The 27,583-nt window shown below is 42.5% G+C and overlaps 1 protein-coding gene across 3 annotated transcripts in view; it reads left to right on the top strand.

Moving 5' to 3' along the window:
* Positions 1-27,583, top strand: part of PIK3CG (phosphatidylinositol-4,5-bisphosphate 3-kinase catalytic subunit gamma) — a 34,069-nt gene that overhangs the window by 2,110 nt on the left and 4,376 nt on the right. For all 3 annotated transcript variants that reach the window (XM_005679129.3, XM_018047231.1, XM_005679127.2), the window contains exons 2-10: positions 140-2,146; positions 5,760-5,825; positions 5,937-6,162; positions 7,562-7,665; positions 10,041-10,187; positions 11,727-11,817; positions 12,731-12,861; positions 13,839-13,950; positions 15,431-15,588. In XM_005679129.3, coding sequence (XP_005679186.1) covers positions 152-2,146; positions 5,760-5,825; positions 5,937-6,162; positions 7,562-7,665; positions 10,041-10,187; positions 11,727-11,817; positions 12,731-12,861; positions 13,839-13,950; positions 15,431-15,588 — 3,030 coding nt within the window. In that variant the 5' untranslated portion in view covers positions 140-151. The remainder of the gene's footprint in view (positions 1-139; positions 2,147-5,759; positions 5,826-5,936; positions 6,163-7,561; positions 7,666-10,040; positions 10,188-11,726; positions 11,818-12,730; positions 12,862-13,838; positions 13,951-15,430; positions 15,589-27,583) is intronic.

Raw genomic sequence — 27,583 nt, 5'->3', positions numbered from 1 at the left:
CCCCTATTCCGCACCTCCTGTGTCCTCCTGCACACATCCCTGTCATTCGTCTACACCTTCTCCTTGTCAGCTCACGGGCCACCATAAAAGGCAAGCCCCTTCCCTCTGAAGAGCCCTCTGTTCTTCTCTCTGCTCCCAGGTCACGTAGGGCATGGAGCTGGAGAACCATGAGCAGCCTGTGGTGCTGAGAGAGGACAACTGCCGCAGGCGCCGGAGGATGAAGCCCCGCAGCACAGCGGCTAGCCTGAACTCCATGGAGCTCATCCCCATTGAGTTCGTGCTGCCCACCAGCCAACGCAACACCAAGACCCCCGAAACGGCGCTGCTGCATGTGGCCGGCCACGGCAACGTGGAGCAGATGAAGGCCCAAGTGTGGCTGCGCGTGCTGGAGACCAGTGTGGCCGCCGACTTCTACCACCGGCTGGGCCCCGACCACTTCCTCCTGCTCTACCAGAAGAAAGGGCAGTGGTATGAGATCTATGACAAGTACCAGGTGGTGCAGACCCTGGACTGCCTGCGCTACTGGAAGGTGCTGCACCGGAGCCCCGGGCAGATCCACCTGGTTCAGCGGCACTCGCCCTCAGAGGAGACGCTGGCCTTTCAGCGCCAGCTCACTGCGCTCATCGGCTACGATGTCACAGATGTCAGCAACGTGCACGACGACGAGCTGGAGTTCACACGCCGCCGCCTGGTCACCCCGCGTATGGCCGAGGTGGCTGGCCGCGACCCCAGGCTCTACGCCATGCACCCCTGGGTGACGTCTAAGCCTCTCCCGGAGTACCTGCTGAAGAAGATCACCAACAACTGCGTCTTCATCATCATTCACCGCAGTACCACCAGCCAGACCATCAAGGTCTCGGCTGATGATACCCCGGGCACCATCCTCCAGAGCTTCTTTACCAAAATGGCCAAGAAGAAGTCCCTGATGGATATCCCCGAGAGCCAGAACGAACAGGACTTCGTGCTGCGTGTCTGCGGCCGCGATGAGTACCTGGTGGGCGAGACGCCCATCAAAAACTTTCAGTGGGTGCGGCAGTGCCTTAAGAATGGTGAAGAGATTCACCTGGTGCTTGACACTCCGCCGGACCCAGCCCTGGACGAGGTGAGGAAGGAAGAGTGGCCGCTGGTGGATGACTGCACCGGAGTCACTGGCTACCACGAGCAGCTAACCATCCACGGGAAGGACCATGAGAGCGTGTTCACTGTGTCCCTGTGGGACTGCGACCGCAAGTTCAGGGTCAAGATCAGGGGCATCGATATCCCCGTCCTGCCCCGGAATGCAGATCTCACGGTTTTTGTGGAGGCAAACATCCAGTATGGGCAGCAAGTCCTTTGCCAAAGAAGAACCAGCCCCAAACCCTTCACGGAGGAGGTGCTCTGGAATGTGTGGCTTGAGTTCAGTATCAAGATCAAAGACTTACCCAAAGGGGCTCTGCTCAATCTCCAGATCTACTGTGGCAAAGCACCAGCTCTGTCTGGTAAGGCCTCTGCAGAGACTCCCAGTCCCGAGTCCAGAGGCAAAGCTCAGCTTCTCTACTACGTGAACTTGCTGCTCATCGACCACCGATTCCTCCTGCGCCACGGCGAGTATGTGCTCCACATGTGGCAGTTATCTGGGAAGGGGGAAGACCAAGGGAGCTTCAATGCAGACAAGCTCACATCTGCCACCAACCCCGACAAGGAAAACTCAATGTCCATCTCCATTCTCCTGGACAACTACTGTCACCCCATAGCCTTGCCTAAGCATCAGCCCACCCCTGACCCGGAAGGGGACCGCGTACGAGCAGAAATGCCCAACCAACTTCGGAAGCAACTGGAGGCAATCATAGCTACTGATCCACTTAACCCTCTCACTGCGGAAGACAAAGAATTGCTTTGGCATTTCAGATATGAAAGCCTTAAGGATCCCAAAGCATACCCTAAGCTCTTTAGCTCAGTGAAATGGGGACAGCAAGAAATTGTGGCCAAAACATATCAATTGTTAGCCAGAAGGGAGGTCTGGGATCAAAGTGCTTTGGATGTTGGATTAACGATGCAACTCCTGGACTGCAACTTTTCGGATGAAAACGTAAGAGCCATTGCAGTTCAGAAACTGGAGAGCTTGGAAGACGATGACGTTCTGCATTACCTGCTCCAACTGGTCCAGGTAGGGGAGGCACTCATCTCAAGGAATTTATCTGCCTGTGCAGACAGGCACCATATTAAGCCATCTTCCAGTGCACATTGTCCAAAGAGAGTCAATGATCAGTCAAAGGAGATCTACTTTTTTACTACTCAAAGAGTAGTAAACGTTCCTTTTTACTTTTTTTCTGTCTTTGAGGGCTTTCTGACCAGCATTTTGATGACATGAATAATTCCACTTTTTTAGGAGAACTGGCCCAGTGGAAATGAGAGTTTACTCTGTTAATGATAGACTTGACTTATTGAATGCTCCCTTACGCCAAGGCTCCAAGTAATCTATGTATTTTTCATGTATTATCACGTTTAACTCTTCCAACAATGTTGATAGCAGTCCAGTTATTATTTGCATTTTATATATAAGGAAACTGAGGCACTGAGAGTTTAAGTAATGTGCCCAAGGCCACATATTTTGAAAGACAAATTCAAACCCAGAGGTCCGACGACAGGTCTGCTCTTTTTATTGCCTCCCAGTGTCTGCATGTATGCACGATAGCATGTCCTAGAGAGAAAAGGTCATACTCTCTGCTCATGTTTGTCACAATTCATAGAGTAGCATCTCAATTCTGGATGGGACCTTGAAAGTCCCTCTCTTTAGACAGGTCTGGTACTCTGTTTCCACTCTTCTTCATAGGCCTTTCCCTGTGTCCAGAGAGACTAAATCATTTGTTAAAGGTTTCCTTAGGAAGTTAGATAAAGGAGGACTGGTTCTCTTGCTCACTATAGTCATTCTCATAGTGTATTGTGCTGCTTGACGAGGAGGAGGGAAGACAGGAATTGGAAGAGAATTCTATTTTACAGAGCAGATGTGCTCATTCATTACTTCAACAACTCAGACTGAGTGTTTCCCCTTTTCTGGTTACTGGATATAGAGAAGTGATCAAAACACGGCTGGGCTCTGCCCTAGGGTAGCCTGTAGTTCATGGAGAAAGACATCAAATGAGTACACATACAGGCAGATGCTGAATAACGTACTGTGACAAACGCTTTGAGGACAAGCTATAGAACGTTATGAGAAAATCGTCAGGGGTCCTGAGAACACTTAATTTACATTGAAGAAGCCAAGGACAATTCCGAGTAGGTGATGTTTCTCAGGCTAACTGTTGGACACCAAACTGTTTAATCATTATCTATATTTATAGGCAGTTTCTGGAGTTTTCTGATGCAAATTTTGGATAGTCTAAACTTTGAATCTTCACCTTCCCATTACTCAGAGAGTTGAAACATAGTTGGCCTTTATCTTTATCTAATCAAATAGAACCAAAGTTTTTCTCTGCCCATGAGTTCAGAGACTAGCCTAAACACTAATGAAGAAAATTTAATAAAAATGAAAGTCTCCACAGTTTTCTAGCTCTCCATAACAAAAAGAACATGAGGCAAATTTGCAGAGGATCTGTTTCAAATCCCAAGGCCATCATGAATTATTTTACATTGTCATTTTCACAAGTGAATTTTGCAGGCTTGGAAAATGAATAGTATTCTTCTTAGAAACGTGTAAATAAAAGAGGTCAGTGATATTAACATTGAGTTTGTGGTCCTAAATTTGAAGAAGAGTAGTCATTTGCAGATATGGCCAAATGACTCATTCACTGCTGATTAAAATGGTCTCCTGGTTGAAACCTGCATCATCTTTACAGAAGTGAAACATGAAGAAGGTCAAAAAGACTCACATTTGGGTTAAAAACTTAGTAACATTTCTGAAGTGACTACTGGTGGCTAGATAACTACATTCTCAGAAATAAGATCTTAACCACAGTTACAGCAGCACCAGTTTGAGCATACATCATCTTTGAAAGCGTAGGGATAATTGAAATATTATCAAGTCAGTATTGATCATTTCCAAGCTGGAAAACCAAAGTAAGGATTAGAAATCATACCCAAAGTTCCCAGGCCCTAAAACATAAAGTGAATGGAAATTTCTCCTCTTTCTTAGGGAAAAGGATAGACCATGTCTATTTATAAAGGAAATACTCCTGAGATATTTAATTTTAAACTTCTCTTTATGCTTATAAATCCCATCTATCCTGTAACTTTATATATGCACCTCTAATAATCAAACAGTATTTGTTAGTCTTCAGTTTAGTTCAGTTCAGTCGCTCACTCGTGTCGGATTCTTTGTGACCCCATGAATCGCAGCACACCAGGCCTCCCTGTCCATCACCAACTCCTGGAGTTCACTCAGATTCATGTCCATCAAGTCAGTGATGCCATCCAGCCATCTCATCCTCTGTTGTCCTCTTCTCCTCCTGCCCCCAATCCCTCCCAGCATCAAAGTCTTTTCCGATGAGTCAACTCTTCACATGAGGTGGCCAGAGTACTGGAGTTTCAGCTTTAGCATCATTCCTTCCAAAGAAATCCCAGGGTTGATCTCCTTCAGAATGGACTGGTTGGATCTCCTTGCTGTCCAAGGGACTCTCAAGAATCTTCTCCAACACCACAGTTCAAAAGCATCAATCCTTCGGCACTCAGCCTTCTTCACAGTCCAACTCTCACATCCATACATGACCACAGGAAAAACCATAGCCTTGACTAGACGGATCTTAGTCATCTTACTGCATCTAAAATTATGATCTATTGCATACATGCAGAGAAGTACAGAAAATGATGTAATAAATATCCATGCACCCACTAGAATTTAATAATTTTTCAGGGTTTTTTTGTTTGTTTGTTTGGCCAAGTAGCATATGGGATCTTAGATCCCCCACTAAGGATGAACCCGTGACCTCTGAATTGGAAGCACAGAGTCTTAACCACTAACCATCAGGGAAGCCCCTACATTTTATTTTTCAATTGCCCAGGCTACCCTGGGGAAGCACTTGAGGTGGTGGGGGGGGCAGAGTTTGGGGCAGCCACCAACCTGGGCCCTATTTTTTTTTTTAACTTTTGTTCTTTTCTTTTTTCAGCCATAGGGCTGCCACCTATGTGAAAATCTCCATATTAGCCAAGTGATGCAAAAACTACTAAACACTGCTAAACCTGGGGAAGCAGATAAAACAAGAGATTTTCAGGCAAAAAACCCTATATACTCTGAATCATAGAAGGGAGTGATGATTAGTCTGTTGCAGTAAGAACCTGGAAGGCAGTTCACTGACTTGCTAGTGAGATGCCAAGCACCTATCTTGAACAGAAGAGGAGCTACACAATTTTCAGGATCTTTATATCTAACAGATACTTTTCTCCCCAAGTGTACAATATCCCCACTGCCTATTTTCTTCCCAACAACCTTTCTTTCCTTCCACTTTTATAGATTTGTCTCCATCTTTCTCTTCTATCCTTCCAATAAAAGTCAGGTAAGCCCTTCATGGGAATAAAAGCCCTCACCTCTTCATTTTTAAAGTTATCAAAAGCACATTATTGTGAGTCAAGAGTTCTGGCTTCTAATCTTGGTCCTTAAGCAAGTGGTTCACTCTGGCCCAAAGTGTCCTTGAAGAGAAAGGGCTGAACTTAAATGACTGGTCAGATTCTCATCCTCCTATCCACACAAACCCACTAAGGCAGAGACCAGTTTTTCTCCATCTCCTGTTTCCTGATTAACCAATGGAGAACACAGTCCTACAAATGCCAATGTGTTCTTTCCTTAGGCTGTGAAATTCGAACCATACCATGACAGTGCCCTTGCCAGATTTCTGCTGAAGCGTGGTTTAAGAGTAAGTACTTCCATTTTGATAAGAGCATGACCTTTAAACAGTTATCAAGAATTGACTGATAATCTGAAGCATTAGTCATAATCATTTTAACCTTCTTGTTTCCACCCTCAGAACAAAAGAATTGGTCACTTCTTGTTTTGGTTCTTGAGAAGTGAGATTGCCCAGTCGAGACACTATCAGCAGAGGTTTGCAGTGATTCTGGAGGCCTACCTGAGGGGCTGTGGCACCGCCATGCTACGAGACTTCACTCAACAAGTCCAAGTAATCGACATGTTACAAAAAGTCACCATTGATATTAAATCACTCTCTGCTGAAAAGTATGACGTCAGCTCCCAAGGTACGGGTGGCTTGATTTTCTTGGTGCTCTTTGCAAATGCCTTTGTCTCCAAATACCATCCCTGGGATCCTTCTTCCTTCTGGAGGGCAAGTCACACCTTCCTCAGGGTAGCCAAGAATACATTTTTAAATTTTCTGTCTTTCTTCAGTAAGCAAATTTCAAGTTCTCCCTTTACAAGTTAATAAGTTTTGAAACTACACTTATATTCTAATGATGAATGTATTATAATAGACGCTAAACTCTTTGAAAAGTTAAAATTGCATTAAGCAGATGTAAGATGCATTTTTAAAGAGCAATTGTGCACGCACACACTCACAAAGATTAGTTATTCCCAAATATTTACCCTTTCTGCCCCATCTTTCAAAACATGCAGATAATTTTCAAATCTTCACTCTTTCAAAGTAATGAATTATTGAGAATTTTTTCAATTTTTAAATATATATGTATATGCATACATCATATGTTGCAAGATGTATGTATATTTATTTATATATGTGCTTCTTATAAAATATATATATCACCTCCTTTATGTTCCAGTGTTGTCTTATCTCTAAGAAATTCCAAATGAATCACTCTTTATCTGTATTCCCATTGGTTTTAGTTGATACTACATTAAATTTAAGCTATTAACACATTTTTCTGGTCTATTGAGCTGTATGAGCCGTGAGCTAGGAATTATCTCTTATCATGCTTGTATACCTAGATTCAGCATTATAGCTCATAATGGACCCTCACTAACATACTCAACCAATTTTAAGCTTTTGAATATTTCGATTTTCCATTTTTCCCTTTGATTCTTTTCCGATATACCAATAATGCTCTCTCCTAAAAATAATGGTGATAATAAACTTAACTTTTTTGTCGTTGTAAGAAAGAAAGGGGAAAACTTGTACTAACCGCCAGTCTGTTACCCAGGCAGTAATTTTCCATTTATATATTTGCCTTTAGACTTTTGAGGCTGTCATATTTTTTCCATACAACCTAACTTCCTCTTCTGTAAAGAATTTACCAAACCCTAACCAAATTCCATTTAATATGGTCTTCAGATATGTGTCCTAAATCAGATGGCAGTTTAAAGTTTCACATGTTAGAAAGAAAGCTACAGTAATTCCCTAGCATTATTCATAAGGCATCCTTCTGTGCCTGTCTGGGTATGCCATATATGTTCAGATACTTCTGTCCCCTGTTTTAATGTGCGTGCAGAGTTTATTGCTCTCAGTAAGCCTGTCACCCTGAAAGGTTAGTTCCTCAAGGACAAAAACCTTCTCCCTTTTCTCCTATTCTTCACCTTACCAAATGTATAGAATGTTGTGAATATGTGTGACTTCAGGAAGTGTTATAGGTGATATTGGTAATTTCTTGAACTCATATAACTCTTGTGTGCTTTTGACAATTACAGTTATTTTCCAACTAAAGCAAAAGCTTGAAATCCTGCAGAATTTGAATCTCCCCCAAAGCTTTAGAGTTCCATATGACCCTGGACTGAAGGCAGGCGCACTGGTGGTAGGTATCGTCTTGATATGTCTTGACAATGTCTCTGCCTGCTTCACCAGACCTTAGTGGATGAAAGCTGACATTTACAGAGAGACAGGGAAGCTGGAAAGTCCCTGGATGGGCTTCTGTCAAGCCGTTCCTCAACTGCTAGATACTAAAAACCTCAGCACTGGGCAATCTCCCATCCATTTTAAGTCAGCTTTCTTGAGGAACCATTTGTATACAATAAAATGTATCCATTGCAAGTTTGCAATTCAGTGAGCTTTGCCAAATGTACACAACCACATAACCATCACCACCACTTCCAATTATTTTGGCCACCTGCTGTGAAGGGCTGATTTGTTAGAAAAGACCCTCATGCTGGGAAAGGTTGAAGGCAGGAGGAGAAGGGGATGACAGAGGATGAGATGGTTGGATGGCATCACTGACTCAATGGACATGAGTTTGAACAAGCTCTGGATATTGGTGAAGGACAGTGAAGCCTGGAATGCTGCAGTCCATGGGGTCGCAAAGAGTCGGACATGACTGAGCGACTGAAATGAACTGAACCATCACAAAATCAAGACAGAGAATATTTTCATAGAAATCTGTAGAAAAAATTCTTTTGTATCCCTCTGTGATTAGTCTCCTTCTGTACTCCATCCTGGATAACAGATCTGTTGTCCATCATGAAATTTTGCCCCTTCTAGAATGTCACAAAGTGGAATCATACAATATATACTTTTTGTTATAATCAATCTTTTTAAGTTTAGCCATTCAAATGAGTATGAAGTAGTACTTCACCATTATTTTTAGTTTCATTTAGTTTCATCATTTCCTAATGATGTTGAGCATCTTATCATGTGTTTATTTTTTTTTTAGAAGCTTCTTTTCATATCTTCCAATCATTTTTAATTTGGGCTACCGTTTTATTCTTATTTATGAGTTACTTATATATTCTGGATATAAATCCTTTATCAGTTATATAGTTTACAAATATTTTCTCCCAGTCTATGGATTACTCTTTCATTTTAATGTATTTCAAAGAGCAGAAGATTTTAATTCTGATTAAGTTCAATTTATCATTTTTTCTTTTATGGTTCACACATTTTGTGTCCTAAGAAATATTTGCTTCATCCAGTGATTTTCAGCCAGGGGTGAACCCCCACCTCCTCCACCAAGGGATGTTTGGTAATGTCTGGAGACATTTTTGATTGTTCCAACTGGGACAATGCTACCAGCATCCCCTGGGAAGAGACCAGAGATGCTGCTAAATACCCTACAATACACAGGACAGCCTCCCCCTACCCCCACAAACAAAAAATCATCCGGTCCAAAATGTTAGTAGTGCCAAAGTGGAGAAACACCTCCTAATTCAATGTGACAAATTTTTTTCCTAAAGTTTTAATTCTCATATTTAAGTCTTTAATCCATGTTTAGTTTTATATACAATTAGCAATAAGCTGGCTCTTTAGCAAAAGCACACACTACTTACTGTCCTTTTGAAGTTAGAAATTGGTGCATGCTCAGTCACTTCAGTCCTATCTGACTCTTTGCCAGGCTCCTCTGTCCATGGGCTTTTCCTGGCAAGAATAGGGGAATGGGTTGCTGTGCCCTCCTCCAAGGGATCTTCCCCACCCAGGGGTCAAATCTGCATCTGCTGCACTGCAGGTGGATTCTTTACTGCTGAGCCACTGCGGAAGCCCTAGAACTTGGTAGGGATGATGATATAGTAATACAGCTTCACATCATTTGCTTTTTTTTAAGATCACATTTTTGATCCATAATGAATTCACTGTTGGCTAAAACTCCTAAGATTTTCTATTTGGAAAGAGTGGCTGCTAAATCACCTTTCTCCCACCTTGAATTCATTTCGATGTTATGTAGGGTTTTTTGGAGGGGAAAGGCATTGTGTAATATCTGAGTGCAAGAGTTTCATTTATTGCTGTTAAATTTCATCTTGTTAAATTTGGCCTAGAATTAGATTGCATCTAATTTTGCAACAACCATGCTTAGACACTATGGTAGCAACAGAACTCTTTTTCTCAAATTAATTCTTAGAATGAGGCCAAATATATAAAAAAAATAACAGCAAAATTGCCCTGTGTTAGAGGGAACATAAAAGCGCAAGAGTCCTACGAGAGTGGAATATCAGAAGATAGGATATGCCATGCCTCTTAGGCCCTCCACAGATGCTTGGGTTTCCTGGGAACACACTTTGAGAACCACTGGTTTAAGCATTGTGAATTGCTTTCACTAGCATTTTTTGATGCTAAAATCACTAAAATCCTTCTCCAACTGAAAACTTTTTCCTAGGTGTTTATAGTGATGCTTTACAGGAAGATGTATGTCTCCACAATGTGTTTTCAGTTGTGCGTAGGAAACATGTGGCTGTTTTCTTACAGATTGAAAAATGTAAAGTGATGGCCTCTAAGAAAAAACCCCTGTGGCTTGAGTTTAAATGTGCTGACCCTACAGCTCTATCAAATGAAACAATTGGAATTATCTTTAAACACGGCGATGATCTACGCCAAGACATGCTTATTTTACAGGTATACTGCTGTTAAGGATTTTTTTTTTCAGTTGTTCAAAAAAAGAAATCTGTACTAGTTGTAAAAAAAAAAAAAATACCTTCTACTGACCCTGTTCCAGTCTCCTATTTTGTATAATGAAGAGTGATCAAAGATAACATAATAGAGTTTTCACTGGGGGAGTATGGCCACAGACCATTAGATATGAATCTAGTCAGCCTCATGGTTCTATCCACTCCTGAAGAGATGCATATCCAGCATTCCCAAATAAGCTGAAACACATCCCTCACCTAACTTCTTTTCTATATACCCCATTCCTAGTGTGGCAACGTGGAATGGAAATACATTGACCCCCAAGCATCCACTTTATTCACATTCTTTGACATTCATTGATTCATTCACATTCATTCATTACACGCTCAATGGACATGAATTTGAGCAAACTCCAGGAGATGGTAAAGAACAGAAAGACTAGCTGCAGTCCATGGGGTTCCAAAGAGTTGGACACGACTTAGCGACTGAACAACAAGCAACGTACACTCACAGACGTTCTCCTTACATACGTCACCTTTGGTATATATCCACATACACAGATTCAAGTGAATGATCTGATAGGATGGAGGGAGAAGATGAATAGGGAGATGACTGGAGAATTCATGCAGTTTACATAACAAGATTGAACAGATTTTTAGAACAGAAGGTGGATGACAAAGGTATCAGTGTTGATCATTTTCATATTTTTGAACACACATTTTAGCTTTGCAGATTTGTAAAGTAATATATGCTGTACCCTAGTTGTTCAATACTGTAGAAGTAACATAATTTCTAATATGTCATGTAATTTATTTAAAATAGGAAAGCCATGGTATCAAAAATATGGTACAAATACTTATTTACAAAACAGAAATGGACTCACAGACATAGAAAGCAAAACTATGGTTACCAAAGGGGAAAGGGTACGGGGGATAAGGTAGGAGTTTGGAATTAACAGATACACACTGTTACATATAAACTAGATAAACAAGACCTACTGTATAGCACAGGGAACTCTACTCGGTAATCTTGTAATAACCTATAATGGAAAATAATCTGAAAAAGACTGGGAATAATAATCACACCCACACTGGAGGGTTAATGCAAAGGATCAACATAAAACAGCCTCAGTGAATGTCAGGTATCTTTATTGTCATCGTCACTGTGGCCCTGATTGGAGCCCAAGAGTGCCTTGTGGATAAAAATGTGTAAAGATGTTAGAATGGAACTTATATTCATTATGGCAAAATATACATAACTAGGAATAATAGATGAATCATGGCTGAAACCTACCACCAAAGAAATCCAACTTTCCTCTTTTCCAAAGTACCACTCTGGAGCCAAAACTGAGGCTCCGAAGGAAGGGAAACACTAGAGTACCAGGTTGACAAATAAAAGTACATTCGTTACATATACATTTCACATTCACTTCAATAGTTTGTGCTGCCAGAAAAGACTGGTGTCATTTCTAATGGAGAAGAGAAATAGACATTTGTAAGAGAAACGGTTTTGTGTTTTGATGCCCAGATTCTGCGAATCATGGAATCCATTTGGGAGACTGAATCTTTGGACCTGTGCCTCCTGCCGTATGGTTGCATTTCAACTGGTGACAAAATAGGTACGTGGGGACCTTGGGAGATGAATATACTGCTCAGCTCGTTTAAAAGGCCATCATCCCATGGAACATCCCTGGTGGTCCAGTGGTTAAGACTCCCATTTTAAGGGGCATGAATTCAATCTCTGGTCGGGAAACTAAGATTCTGCATACCACATGGTCCCCCCAGAATTTTTAAAGACCATCATCCCTTCAGTGTAGGCCTTGAATAAATGAAAAATTACCATCATAATCCATGTAAAAGGAAGATGTTCCAAGGCTAATGAATGTGACTCTCAGTTTAGTATGGACATGTTGAAAATACATGAATGCATGATTTAATTCCTTGTGACTATATATGGAAATGATTTTAACAAGAACTTGTTCCCTCCTCTAAACTTTCACTCTTTTCATTGCACAGTAAACTTCTCTCTCACAAAAAACATTCCAAAGTAGATGGAAAGATCTGCCACTTGTTTTACGAGCCTGACTTCACATTATCAAAGCTATTATGTACTCTCCTCTTAGGTGCTTTTGTAGACATTTCACATTTTAATTTCAATTAAACAAATTTTTATTCCAATTTCCAATTTGAGAAGTAGAGAACAGCCTTCTCATTTGACTCTGGAATTTTAAAAAGAAAAAGGAACAGGTTGCCAAGTGAAGAAAGATGTGCTTGGCATATTAATGGTTTTGCTTATCAGAAACCAGCCCTTTCCTCTTTTCATTCATGGATACTGAAAGCAGGTCCCACACAACTTCCCTATCCGCCTCCTTTTCTTTCTCTTCCTCATAAGGAAACCACCAGCACGAACCTGGAAAATAACCTTCTGGTTGAGAAAGCTCTCTCCCCTCTACTGAACAAAGACACAGCCATTTCTCCTCTGGGTCTGGTGCTTGGCTCCAGTTCACATCAGATCTGTGCATCTTCCCACAGGAATGATTGAGATTGTAAAAGATGCCACAACGATCGCCAAAATTCAACAAAGCACAGTGGGCAACACGGGAGCCTTTAAAGATGAAGTGCTGAGTCACTGGCTCAAAGAAAAATGCCCTATTGAAGAAAAGGTGAGCTCCTGCTTCTCCCCACTCCAAAGGCTCCTGAGAAATTGTGAGACACAGCAGTCTAATGACACGTTTTCAAAGGCTCTGCATTGCCATGCCTCCTAACACACTGTGGAACACTTTCCTCCTGAGCCCATGGGGCTTTAAATGCTGGTGACATAGTAGATCTGTGCAAAACAGAGGTGCTCATTCAGACCTCACTGAGCATTTGCTTCTCTTTTGATTATCAGGCCTACTTTGCATAAAATTTGGTTCTGGGACATAATTTGTTAGCATCTTTTCACACCATCTATTTTTGTCATTCAGCAGAAAAATTTAGTTACCACAGACAAACTCCTTCTGATCTGGAAACACTTCAGATCATAAAAAGTAATTTGCAATTTACCCCTGCACCCTAATCTAAATGGTAAATCAGGGATGTTGAAAATGCTGCTTCCATTACTCAGAAGTACATGTGTGAGTCCTTCGCAAGCTGTGTGGTTAGGCTGCTTGGCTGCTTGTTAAAATTCTGCTGTACAGGATTAGCACTTCTCATTTGCATGGGTAGCCCCCTTTTGGGGGAGGGAATATAATTAGTAGCATTTATTAGTCTGTTATACGTGTGGATTTGTGAACCATGCATACTTTAAGTGGTCACAAGCAAAACATATGTTCACCAACAAAGGAGGAATCATTATGGGGTCTGGATTGTTGCTGGCAAGTGATGCATGGAGAGGCAGTGAACCCTTTGATTATATTACTGTCATCCTTTGACCATTGTTTCCTTCTCGTGCTGAGTCACTGTATCTTCACCTAGAATGTAAGGAGAGCAATGGAGAAAGTTGGCACCTCAAAGACGAAACTTTAATAAAACCAGGCACCACTGACTTGCTCCCTGAAAATGATTGCCAGAATGGCATCTTTTGGGGAGTCCTTTGTAATAGATTCATGCTGCTCTTTGCAGTAAGAATGCAACTAATATCCAGATGCATTTTAATTAGTTTCAGGCAGCAGTGGAGAGATTCGTTTATTCCTGTGCTGGCTACTGTGTGGCAACCTTTGTTCTTGGGATAGGCGACAGACACAATGACAATATTATGATCTCAGAGACAGGTGAGTTTTGTTTATTATAGAGAAATGTTTTCTGATTATGGTAAAATATGCCTAACATAAAATCTACCATTTTAACCAGTTTTAAGTATCTATTTTGGTGGCATTCACTGCACTCACATTGTTGTACAACCATCACCACCATCCATCTCCAAAACTTTTTCATCTTCCTTAATGCTGCTGCTGCTGCTGCTAAGTCACTTCAGTCGTGTCCGACTCTGTGCGACCCCATAGACGGCAGCCCACCAGGCTCCCCTGTCCCTGGGATTCTCCAGGAAAGAATACTGGAGTGGGTTGCCATTGCCTTCTCCGTCTTACCTAATGGGAACTCATTAAATACTAACTTCCCAGCCTCACTCCACCCACCTCCCCTCCCCCACCCAGCACAGAGTAATTTTTAAATGGAAGTCAAGGTTGGAGCACAGATCTAGAAATCATTATTGTGTAGGGACACAGAGGCTGTGATCACCCTAAGGGGGCACCCAGGAGTGAGTAATGGAAGAGGATACAGGAAAGGAGACTTCAGAAGGACAAGCTGGACAGTAGCTGGAAAGCTAGGAAGGCGGATATGATCAACAATGTCAGATAGTACAGAGAAGCAACAAAAAAGTCACCAGTAAGGGACTTGGCTGGGGGTCCAGTGGTTGGACTCCATTCTTCCAATGCAGAGAGCACAGGTTTGATCCCAAGTAGGGGGACTAAGATCCCACATGCTGCTCAACCAAATAAGTAAGATGTTTTTAAAGTCACTGGTGCCCTTAAATCTAAAATGCTGCACCTTCCTAACTTATCCATCCTTTCTGGTTCACTGTCTAACAGTGGTCAGTATTGGTGGCATGCCATGTTCTCTAAGAAATTTGATTCTTTACCATCTGAGCCACCAGGGAAGCCCCAATTTAAGAGCGAAGCCTGGGGAAAAAGAAAAAACAACAACACCGTATTGGGATAAATTGCTGATTATCTTTGGGAATCAAGAGATAATACATTTATGGACCATTCAGAGGACAGAGGGCTGAATAAACGAAAAGAGATGAAGCGAGCTGCGATGGTGACGGTGGTAGAAACTGACCCAAAGGAAATTCAAACGTTTTGTTTGTAAGAGTGAGACATCTGTCTCTCCCGAGTTCCATAAACGGTGTAAGAGAGTCTTGGGCATGATGATAACATATATATGCCAGAGGGTTTGGAGTTATATTTGTAAGAATAGTTCTGAGACAAGAACTTTTTTAATGGTATTTGGCTGTCATTTAAAGAGCATCAGAAGGATATCAAAACTGTGCATGTTTCAAAGAGTGCTTTGTGGCTGCTTACAGCACACACCTGCTAAGACAAAATATATCACAAGCAGAGAGTAAAAATAGCTCTCACACCCAAGATAGCTCATTTTCAGTCAACTGCAAAAAATGTCGAGAAATGAACAGACCAGTGTGTTGTTTGCAATGCCGTTGCGGTATAATGACGTTAGACATTTCCTTTTCTTAAGGAAATCTATTTCATATTGACTTTGGGCACATTCTTGGGAATTATAAAAGTTTCCTGGGCATTAATAAAGAGAGAGTGCCATTCGTGCTAACTCCAGACTTCCTGTTTGTGATGGGGACTTCGGGAAAGAAGACAAGTCTACACTTCCAGAAATTTCAGGTAATTGCTTCCCTCTTGCCTGCCTGCTGGGAACACCGACCAGGTGGTGCTGCAGCCCTCCCCTCTCACTTTGCTTTGAGTCTCCTCTTGCCTCTGCCCACCCGCCTCTCACATGGCTCCCCCGCCCCCCACGACCACCCGCCTCCCAGTCTCTTCTGTCCCTTCCCCAAGCGCAAAATAATGCTTCTCAGTCACCCCCTCCTAAAACCCAACAGCAAGTAGGAGTAGTCCATCCTCAATGGGACTGGTTAGTATAGTCCTGTTGATATATAGCAGGATGATGCGGCCCTGAAGACAGGGCTTTTAGGAAGAACTCCTGGCAGGCAGGTTTAGCCTTTGACTATTTACCTAATCAAGATGCCGCCTAGAAGATCCAGATTTTACATGTCTTTTCAGGACTCACCAATGATGGTGAGCTTCTCTTGATTTTTGCTCCAGGTGTGTATTTATCAGTTACTATTAATAGTGCAAGGAATTCTTGCTTGTCTCTTTCTATAAAAGAAGGTTCCTTCTCTCATTGGAAACCTTGTCAGCTCTATTATAGGTTGTCCCAAGAGCTTTGGGTTGTCCCGCTCACCTGTCCACCCGCTCCTCCGTGGGTCTCCCATCTCTCTAAGGGTGTCCACGTTTGACTTTCTCTTTTATTCCTTCCTGGTCTGCATCCACTTTTGACTATCAAATAGTATTTCACATACCCGAGGAGTAAAATGTTTGCTCTTTCAAATTGAATAACTGAATGAACTCAGAAAAGTTATCATGACTATTGCAATACACCTATTTTAAAGCCATCAAAACACAAACCAGACCAGCAGAGGCAACCAGTGATTACTTTATAAGCATGTTGGTCTCGAGCTCCCTTTAAACAGCCTCCCCCTTAACACCTTTGAAACATGGTTTGATCGGCATCCAGCCTTTCAGGACGCACTCTCTTTTCTGAGTGTCCTCTTGAGGCTCATATTAACCTTGGGAGATGACATGGGCCTTGACATTCAGGGGAACAGGAGCTGGAATGTGTTGTTTTGAAACCTGCCTGTGCTTTTTATTCTCCTGGCTGATTTTCGATGTGGTGGTTACCGGACTTCCCCTTCCACAGCCCCAGGGGACTTGTCAGAGAAACTGAGATCTCTGTGGCCAGATGGTCTTAGGACTAATGTTTTTCTGTGTAAACTCAACTGGGTTGCAGACTATTTCCAGGGATTTGACACATTTCAGTCCTGTTTTTCTTTAAGGTTAAAAAAATCACATATTATGACAGCTTTCTGGAAGAGAAAAATGGTTACACACACACACACACAACCTGGAAGAGTTTTACTATTTAATTTAAAGCAGGAGGGGCATGGGGAGGGGCGAGGGAATACTCATTTAGGGCTTCCCCGGCAGCTCAGTGGTAAAGAATCCACCTGCAGTGCGGGAGCTGCTGGTTCGATCCCTGGGTTGGGAAGATCCCCTAGAGAAGGAAATGGCAACCCACTCTAGTTTTCTTGCTTGCAGAATTCCATGCACAGAGGAGCCTGGCAGGCTAGAGTCCATGGGGCAGCTAAAAAGCTGGACATGGCTTAGAAACCAAACAGCAACAAATAATAAATCCTCATTTCTCGTCTCCTGGAGATGGGGTTCATCTACTTTGAACAAACACAGTAGCAATAGTGCCATTTAAACACTCAGACAGACACGAGGATCTTGACCTCACAACAGTCTCTCCGTGTTTCTCCATGTATGTTCTCTTCCTTCTGGCCAAGGGTTGTCCCTAAAATGACTGCTCATCTGAACTATTGTTGATAAAATTCCCATCCTATAGTGCCCATATCACCCCACAAATCCCAGCAATACTTCCCCTTTAGTCTTCCTTGTTGTCATTTTTAAGTTTCAAAATATTCTTTAATGAAAAGACTTGGGGTTTGGGGAGGCCACAAACAGGCTTACTCCCTGTCCGGACAGCTTCCTCCCAAAGCAACAATTCTTTGCAGAGAGTCTGTCCCTTCAGTCTAGAAGCATTTCTACATCCTCTGTGACCGAAAGCTTATTTTTTGAGCCATTAGAACTGCTTTCATTAAAACACATTCTAGGTGCATGTGTACTGCCAAAAACATACCTTTGTCAATTTCATTGCATTTATCTATGACTGTTTTACAGTACTGGCATACTCTATGAGTGAAGTGAAGTCACTCAGTCGTGTCCGACTCTTTGCGACCCCATGGACTGTAGCCTACTAGGCCCTTCCATCCATGGGATTTTCCAAGCAAGAATACTGGAGTGGGTTACCATTTCCTTCACCAGGAGATCTTCCCGACCCAGGGATTGAACCCAGGTCTCCCGCATTGTAGGCAGACGCTTTATACTCTATAAGTGCCTGTAAATGAACCTTAAACAGATCAGCATGGCATTGTAGCTGAAAGGATGGCCTTTGGAGCAGACCAACTTTAGCGTGCATCTTGGCTCTGCTGCTTAAAACCTACAAATATAATACAAATTACTTATCCTTTCAGAACCTCTGTTTCCTCCTCTGTGGGGTGGGAACTCTAAGACCCACCTCAAGTAGGGTTTTTAGGGATTATTTACATGAAATATGTAGAATGCTTGGCTCAGGACCCAGACTACAGCAGGAACTCAATCAACGAGGCCTCCATTGTCACATACATAACAGCAGCTCTTCAAACGTCGAACACTTTTAGGATGAGGAGCCCTCTGTAAAATGAGATCCCAAGCAGCACGTTAATATAGAAAACATGAAGAATAGCATTGCTCCTATTAAGGAGCAAGTAGGGGTCTGAGCTCTGCTTGTTCTCCCTGCCCAGCCTGCCCTCTTCTCTGCTGGTCTCCCCGCCTTTTCCTCTCTTCACTCTCAAGAGGAAAAAGGCTGAACACTTACATTATACATGTATGGATACAATGTTACATATGCAGAATTTCTAAAATTTCCAGCTTGACAAAGATGAGCACAAGTTTCTTCATCATTTGACTCAGACCTGCTGACAGTTGTGTGTGTGTGTGTGTGTGTTTGTGTTTACATACTATTAAGCCTTCTAGAATATTTTCTGTTTCTCACCTTGTGCTCCTTTTTGAGATGAAGTCCTGCAAGGTCAGGGGAGGGGAGCATCTTCCAACTCTCTAAAGAGCATCCAGGGATCTTGTATGACAAAGCTGCCATTTCTAGGTTGGATAGGAAGCGTCGTATATATTTATTCTTTGAAGGCAAGGTGTCCTTGGTTCCAGAGAACCACTAAATTTGAATTGATAAGGTTCATGAATGCACGCAGCACATTTGAATCACCTTAAAGAGCTGACCCATTTTTGTCAAGGGTGAGGGGAGCCTGCTCCACAAAGACGGAAAAGCCTACTGAGTTTGTGATGAGAGGACTGGAGTCAGGGGAACCGAAAGAGGAAAGTGTGGCTCTGTCCCACCCCCTCTCCTTTCCAATGTAGCTGGTCGATCCTAGGACCAGATTCATGAGTCATTCCTAGAATAGGGCAGAGTTCAGGAACAAGCTGAAATAAGACACATGAAGGCCCACTTCTTGAACCCAAGATCATCTGTTTGCTTTCAGTAGCACCCTACACACAAGGTGCTAAACAGATACGTTGCAATGATGATGATTTTGATCAACAAATTCTGTGCATGGGAGGAAATAACCCTCCCTTACTAAAGAGACTTAAAAAAAAAAAAAAAAACCATGGTTTTCCCACTGGTGGTGTATTTAAGGATCACTTTGTTTGAAATGTCCCTGAACAATTATAGAACATACTCCCAAACAAATACAGTGATATCACTGGAAAATGAAATTTGGCTTCCATTTACTTTATGTAAGAATGTAGAGTTTTTTCCTAAATTTTAATTTTGTTTTTTGGTCCCATCACGTAGCATGTGAGATCTTAGTTCTCCAACCTAGGATGGAACCCAGGCCCCCTGCATTGGAAGTGTGGAGTCTTAACCAGTGGACCACCAGGGAAGTCCCCTAAATTTTAAAAGTAGTAAATGTTTCCTTAAAAAAAACAAAAGCCAATAAAATATTAAAAATATCTGGATATAAAATGTTGCCCACTATCCCACCTTCCAAAAAAACACTGCCGACATTTTAGTTGATGGTGTTGTTCAATCACTCAGTCGTGTCTGATTCTTTGCCACCCCATGGACTCCAGCAAGCCAGACTTCCCTGTCCATCACCATCTCCTGAAGCTTGTTCAAATTCATGTCCATTGCATTGGTGATGCCATCCAACTATCTCATCCTCTGTCATCCCCTTCTCCTCCTGCCTTCAACCTTTCCCAGCATCAGAGTTTTTTCCAATGATTCAGCTCTTTGCATCAGGTGGCCAAAGTATTAAAGCTTCAGCTTCAGCATTAGTCCTTCCAATGAATATTCAGGATTGATCTCCTTCAGGACTGACTGATTTGATCTCCTTGCAGTCCAAGGGACTTCCAAGAGTCTTCTTCAGCACCACAGTTCAGAAGCATCAATTCTTCGGTGCTCAACCTTCTTTATGGGCCAACTCTCACATCCATACATGACCACTGGAAAAACCCTAGCTTTGACTAGACAGACCTTTGTTGGCAAAGTAATGTCTCTACTTTTTAACATGCTGTCTATGTTAGCCATAGCTTTTCTTCTGAGGAGCAACCGTCTTTTAATTTCATGGCTGCAGTCACCATCTGCAGTGATTTTGAAGCCCAAGAAAATAAAGACTCTCACTGTTTCCACTGGTTCCCCATCTATTTGTCATGAAGTGATAGGATCAGATGCCATGATCTTAGTTTTTTGAATGTTGAGTTTTACGCCAGCTTTTTCGCTTTCCTCTTTCACTTTCATCAAGAGGCTCTTTAGTTCCTCTTCACTTTCTGCCATAACGGTGGTGTCATCTGCATATCTGAGGTGATTGATATTTCTCCCGGCAATCTTTATTCTAGCCTGTACTTCTTCTAGTCTGGCATTTCAACTTTCTATTGTTTCCTTTATTCTATTAAGCATTTTATCTTTTACCTAAAGAAGCTCTTTCATCAATGGTATCATTGTAGCTTTAAATATTTCAAACTTTTTACTTCTCTTTTGTCATTTGGATTAGGAAAAGAATGAGAAGAGAACATTGTAATTGGGAAAATGCCGAATTTGTGTTTGGATCTGACTTCTAATCCCATTTCAACCACTATCACCTTCAAGACCAAATGAATCAGAATTTGGTTAAAAACTGAACCTAAGAACCAAACACAGTGTTACTCCCTTTCCTTAAACTGTTTAGTGGCTTCTCACCTCATTTTGAATTAAATCTGAACATCTAAGCTTGCCCTGCCAGACGCTGTTCCTCAGAGACCCTGCCCCCCTCCAGCCTTACCCTACGGCTCTCACCTGCCTTCTCTTACTGGGCCAAGAAGGCCTTCCTCTGCTTTTCCACCAAGTTCAGCTGCCCCATGCTTGGGCCTGCTCCATAGAACATTCTTCACTGCCCTTCTAGATGAGGTCCCTGGTGCTATCCCAGCCACAGCCCCCTGCCTGTTACCTTCAGAGGACCCATCACAACAGGACCATGTCTGACCTGCATCCTGCACGTGGTACCAGTTGGTAGAGGAGCAATTTCTGCCCCGGGAGGAGTTAGATGAGACTAGGGAACCCCTCAGGTTTCTTCCTTCCCCACGATTCATTGTATTTAGTGAGTTTATGAAGTGGTGACAGGCACAGATTCACAGGCTGCCATTGCCTGGATGTTAGTTAATAAGCCTTTACAATGCATTTTCAATACCATACATCCAGAGAGGAAGTAAGCCTAATTATGAAACTTAATGTTTTGGTAAATAATACAGACATGTAAATGTCATCTGATGCCTAATCACGTTTGCAGAGATTTCCTTACTGACATAAACATGACTACCCCCCACCCCCATCAGAGCAGTAGTCGCGCCAATAGGACGTGCAGTATAGACCTAGCGTGTACATTCAATACCGTTTGCAAGGAGAATGAAACTTGGCCTTGTGGAGGCAAGCATTTTGAAGATGTTCTTTGCACACAGTAGGCACTTAGCAATGTGTGTCAGATGGACCTGAAGAAGTCAAGAGAGTCAGATAATCTCTTCACATGCACAGTTCACACACGGGTGGTGATAAGCATTCTTAAAAGGCACTCACCCCTAGGTGTCACTCTTCAGAAGGGTTTGATAAGAGGTCTGGCGTCTATTCATGGTGTTGCTTTAATATATGAGGTCCTGCTGTGTCGTCACCACAGGCAGTGTTGTCCCCAGGCCAGGGCATCCCCAGCCCCCTCAACCATCAGGCTCAGCCCTGCACCAAGTCACTACGCAGAGTCCTAGCTCCAATGCCTAGGAACTTTTATTCAATTTCTGCTGTGGTCTCACTCTTATCTCAGATCCTAGGCTATTATAGGAAAAGCTGAGGCTGAGGCTTTTCCTATTAACGTGTTAGCCCTGCCTGTTCACTTGCGTCTAGAACTGGGACCATGCTCCCTCCGGCTGCTGCCTTGATGGAGAGTCAGGTGCTCTCCCTGACTCCAGCCACAGGGACCAGGCACCACAGAAACCCCAGCATCTGACACTCCTCTGAGAACTGAGGCCACCTCACCATCACTCCCCCGTCCTAGGCTCCCATTCCCTTCCTTGTGTTGTGACCCCTGCATTTGTCTACACCTCCGATTGTCTATACCTGTTGCCTGCCAGGCCGGGCTTTCTCAGCCTCCTGCTCCATCCTGTTGGAGTCACCAGGCGTGGTTTCTCCCAGTCCACGAGGATACACCCATTCAACACATGACTACCTTTCGGGACCTGTACGAGGTCCGGGCAAGGCTTGCACCTTTACAGTTTAACCCTCTTTATATATGACTGGTCCCTGATTCACCCTCATTTTATTATTTTTTTAGGATTATTATTTTTTTTGATGTGGACCATTTGTTTAAAATCTTTACCGAATTTGTTACAATATTGTTTCTGTTTTATGTTTTGGCTTTTTGGTGATGTGTGGGATCTTAGCTTCCTGAACAGGGACTGAACCCACACCCCCTGCACTGGAAAGTGAAGTCCTGACCACTGAACCACCAGGGAAGTCTCCACCCTAATTTTAAAGCAGTGAGTCTTGCCCCACACTGAACTTGGCTTTGGCACAGAAAGCGTTCATTCATCATTCACTGGCAGATTATTAGTCGTGTGGTAGTCACACTGCTGGGCCCAGCTGACATGAGCAGAGGATCGGCCCAGCGCACCGCAGAAGAGATTCGCACACAGCTGTCTGGTTGAGGGTTTTACCCATGGTTTGCAGAGGGGGCAATGACTCCTGCCCTGGGGGGTAGAAGAGGGGTGTGGCAATGAAGGAAGTGTTTTATCCGAGACCTTAAGATCTGAGTTCACTTGTATTTTGCCAAGCAGATGCAGGGAGGGGAAGGCACAGCCAGGCAGAAAGAAGAACATGAGAAAGGGCATGGAGTTGTTATTTAGTATCAGTATTTTATGAACGAAAAGTATAGTTGTCTGGGGAACCTAGGTATATGTGGGAGAGTATCCAGAATTTGAGTCAAGGAGGGAACTTTGTGTCCAATTTGAAGCAGTGAATTGGCTGGATTGGGGGGGTAGAGAGCCAAGCAAAGAAACCACTTGGAGCTCAATTGATTCATCACAAATTAATGTGATCAAGGCCTATTATAGCTCAACAGGGAGACGAGTTTATCTATTGAATTGCTCATACTATACTGAGTTGATTAAGGATTTGCATCCTCTCGGGATTTGCACCCTGGCCCACTAACGGTCTGGAGCTCAGCCTCCTCCACCCAGGTCTGAAGCCTGAAGTTTCACCCTTTCTTCACTCTCTCCATGGGAAGATGCCCTCAGAGAAGGGTTTGCATCAGCCATGGGTAGGAACTAGAATATGTTGGTGTGACTTCTCTGCCAGATACAGGCATGCATGGGCTTGTAGAACTGCTAGAACTTAAGATAAGCTTTCCTGAATTTTATCACTTTAATGGAAAAGATAGGAATACAAGACTGGAGAGATGGCCTTGGTTTGGATTTAATCCACCAGCATGCGATGTCACTCCATTCCTAATATCAGACCCCTTTTCTTCTAAACATTTATCAAGAGTAACCTTCCAACTGGCATCCTTCTCTGTGTTTAGTTTCTCTTAGAGAACTGTTTTGTCTACCATCAGAATATTATCGAAAACATTATTCACCATGTTACAAAGTGTACTCCTTATAAAGATCCTCTTGCAAAAGTTCTATCAGGTCTTGGTCTCCAGAAAAGCTGCGTTTCTCCTAAACAAATAGATTTTTTTTTAATCTTCTGAACATTGGATGAAGTAACAGATTCACCTTTCCTTTTGACTGAAGATTTATTTGAAGGCTGCTCTTAGCAAGTCTGTAGGATTTGTGATATATAGTTTTAAATTAGTCTCTTTTCCAAACGCATTGTGGCTCATTTCCCGTGTTATTCCCTTTGCTTTTAATACCCACTTCTAATTTGTTATTGTGACTCTTATGTATCTAAATAATCCACCTTCAACCCTCTTTTGGAACAAAGCTAAAGGACAAATACACACACGCACACCCCTACATACTGTCTATTTAGAATATTTAAAGTAGAACAGTTTAATTGTAACCTTTAGATTTCTAACGAGTGCCTAGCTAAATACTTGAGAAGAAGGCAGTACAGCCCTTCCCCTGGTAGACAGAGCTAGTCTGGGAATCATTCTAAGTCCTTAAAACAATCCTAAGTCAAACTCTGCAAATGCACAGCAGAGAGTTGGACACACTCTTCTTTCGGGTTTACCAGATTCCTACATTGTTAGGTCTGCTAATTAGTGACTTCTGTTTTGCCAAAATAACTTCTAAAGGCACTGCTGAGTCAAGTGATTGATTTTTATTTAAAGAAATGAAATCCTCTTCAAATGAAATATCATTTTCTCCTTATCTCCTTCCTCTAACAGACAGAGGCCACATTACTAATTAGGAAAACTAGGAGGGTGAGAGCATTTCTTTCTCATTGATGAGTATTTGTGAGTGTTATTTTTCCCTCTCCTCTCAGCACTGAATTCTTCTTCTGGAGTTTCTGTTTTATGGCCCTGAGGTTACTTCCTCATTCTTGTGGCTGTACAGTAGTATTTCACTTCCTCTTTGTTTCTAGTTGAGAATGGAGGCATTTGGTTTGTTTTTTTTGTTTGTTTGTTTGTTTTTTGTTTGTTTTTTTTTTTAGCTCATTTTTATTTTTTTTTTTAATTTTTTAAATTTTAAAATCTTTAATTCTTACATGCGTTTTAAGAAAAAGTAGGACTATTCCACATGACATTGAACCATTTAAGCAGCCATAGCTCCCTGGTGGTTAAAAAAAATCAATAGATTATGCATAGAAAGGACTTTGTTTTCAGTACAGTGAACTGATAAGTTGATGATATATCAAGTCAAAGTGTTGACCCTGAAATGGTTATGAATTCCTTTGTTCCTAAGACTTACAAGAAGGGTAGCTCTGTAAAGGAATCTTTCTTTTGGTTCTGGATATTGTCAGTTAAGGTATTTGAATCAACTCTGAAATAAAGAGCAGAGGTACTATGTAGGCTCAATCTACTTATTCATGAGTAGTGGTCCAGCCAACGACAGTAATAATGTTACACTGTTCCCCAGGCTCACACTTGTTAACAAGTGCCTTAAACCAAGTCCTCCAAATCAGGGCCTTCCCTTCCCCCTTCTCCTCCACTCAATAGTACAAACCCTCAACCAACAGCTGAAGAGGATGCCTGAGGTCAGTGCCCCACAGTCCTGGCACAAGGGAAAATTCTGTTGCTACAGCCAGCAATTTCTGTATTCTGCGCTTCCTCCTGAGTTCCCCCAAGCCACATCCTCACAGCTGCTCAGACCAGAGGCCTGTGCTGAGACAGCATGGTCAGGACTCTGGGACAGACCCTTCATCTGAGTCTAAAATCAAACCCCTGGGGTTTGAGTGGAAGGAGTGAGAACCTCCTAGAGATATAGCCGTGTGCCATAGGCTTCCATCATCATGCCCACCTCGGGGCCAAGACTAAGACCCCTCCTCCATCGACACTGGTGGGAGTAGGGCTTATCTCCCCAGTTCACCCCACCCCTAGGCCTCTGCTGTCAGAGGGATATTTTGGACAGGTCTAGATGGCAAGGTGAACTCCTCAGCATTGAGAAGTGTGTGCTCAGTCGGGCAACACCTCATCCTGTCAATAATAATAGCCAACCTCTTACAACAGCACTTGAATCTCACCACAACTGCATGGCATGGGGTTACTGTTACTGTTATTCAGATTCTGAGATGAGGAAACTGAGGCCCAGAGAGGTTAAATAACCTCTCTGATGACAAACAGCTTGTCGGTAATAAAGCCAAGAGTTCAATCCAAGCAGTGAAATGTGACTCTGTGTTTAACCACTGCCCCACACACCTTTAAGCAAAGGATAATTAAGTCTGCACTACATCTCTGAGTCTGCACCACCAGTCAGAACTCAGACATTGCGTCTTACCAATATGGGGTGTGTGGTCTTTCTCACAGAACTGGCCCTTGCCTGTGAAAGTTAAAATTCACCAAATAAATTCAAGCCAGTAGAAAGTCCTTATATAGAAGAGATGACTCTGGAGAGCAGCAGAATGGTTTTTTCCCTTTATGTGTGTCTCTGTGGCTACAACGATTAGTGGATAGGTGCCTAAATATTTTCTGAGCACCTATGGATTGGTGATATAATAACCTGATTCTAGATTTATTTTCCTCCTCAAAATTATTCTGTTAAAAAGCTTGACCACACAGTGGGCTGAGAGAGCAGGGGGTTTGCCCAGAGCCCTCCGTGTACAGAAAGCTAGAAGATGATTAAAAATCAGAACGTCACCTAAATTCAAAATCAGAAGGCATCCTCACCTCCGCCCTTGTGGAGATTGTGCAAGTTGGCACATTAACAAGACTGCTGCCTGGGGTGAAGTCTGCTTCTAGCCTGTATCATTACCAAGAGATGAGCGAGATGTCAGTGGGTCCTAGGGATGAGCAAAAGACAGTGATTTCCAGCCGTAAGTGGAGTCATTAAGAATGCAAGAGTGCTAATGCACCAGGGCTACTTCCAGGCCAGGGTGATGGCTGGGCCACGGCAGAACAGCCCCACCAGTCCTGTGGGCCTCCTGCTTTGTGGTGACTAAGCAGAGAGGAGATGCAGAGTTGCTCTCCCCTCCAGGTAGGGAAGGGAGAGAACTAACATTTATTGAATCCTCCCCATAGGCCAGCCTCTATGCTGGGCATTTGGTACATATTGTCTGACTTTAAAAATGCCAGAAGAGTCCATGGGATTTTGTATCTAGACAGGGTGATATATACACAATCCGGCCTTAACATACAGAATGACAGAGGCCTGACCCCAGCTATCAGTGCAGTTACACTGCTCCATTCAGGTGACACAGACAAGACCATCTCTAAAGCCAAAAGGAAAAATCACTACTAACATTTTGGCCTGTAAATTTACATTATTTTTTCCTATGTAAATATTTTGTGTCCACTTACCAAAATGGGATTATGCTATATGTGTTGCTGTGTACCTGCTTTTAAACTCATTTTTACATGCTTCTTATATACCCTTCTACAGAGTCATCACAGTAGTTTCAGAGCATGAAGCCATAAAACTTTCATAAACCCTTATCAACCTCCAAGTGTAGGATATTTAGGGTGCTTTCAAGTTTCTACAATATTAAACAATGTTCTAATGAAAATCCTTATAGATAAATCACTGCAATATTAACCAAAAAATTTTAAGGTAAATTCCTAGCCTGGAAATTGCCAAGTAAAAAGATGCTGACATTTTTTAAGTCAAGTTTTTACTGAAACATAATTCCAAGAACAGAATTCAGTCTTTTTAGGTATACAATTCTATGAATTTTTGCAAATGTATCAGTTATGTAACCATCACAATTAAGTCTTATGACATTTATAAGTATTTTAAAGCTTTTGATACATGTTAGCAAGTTGTCTGCTAGTGAAAGTATAACCATTCCCATCTACCATCAGTTTATGAAAGAGAA

This window comes from Capra hircus, chromosome 4 (assembly GCF_001704415.2).
Source record: "Capra hircus breed San Clemente chromosome 4, ASM170441v1, whole genome shotgun sequence".
Taxonomy (NCBI): domain Eukaryota; kingdom Metazoa; phylum Chordata; class Mammalia; order Artiodactyla; family Bovidae; genus Capra; species Capra hircus.
The sequence above is the reverse complement of the archived record's forward strand: the minus strand, read 5'-3'. Positions and strand labels throughout refer to the sequence as shown.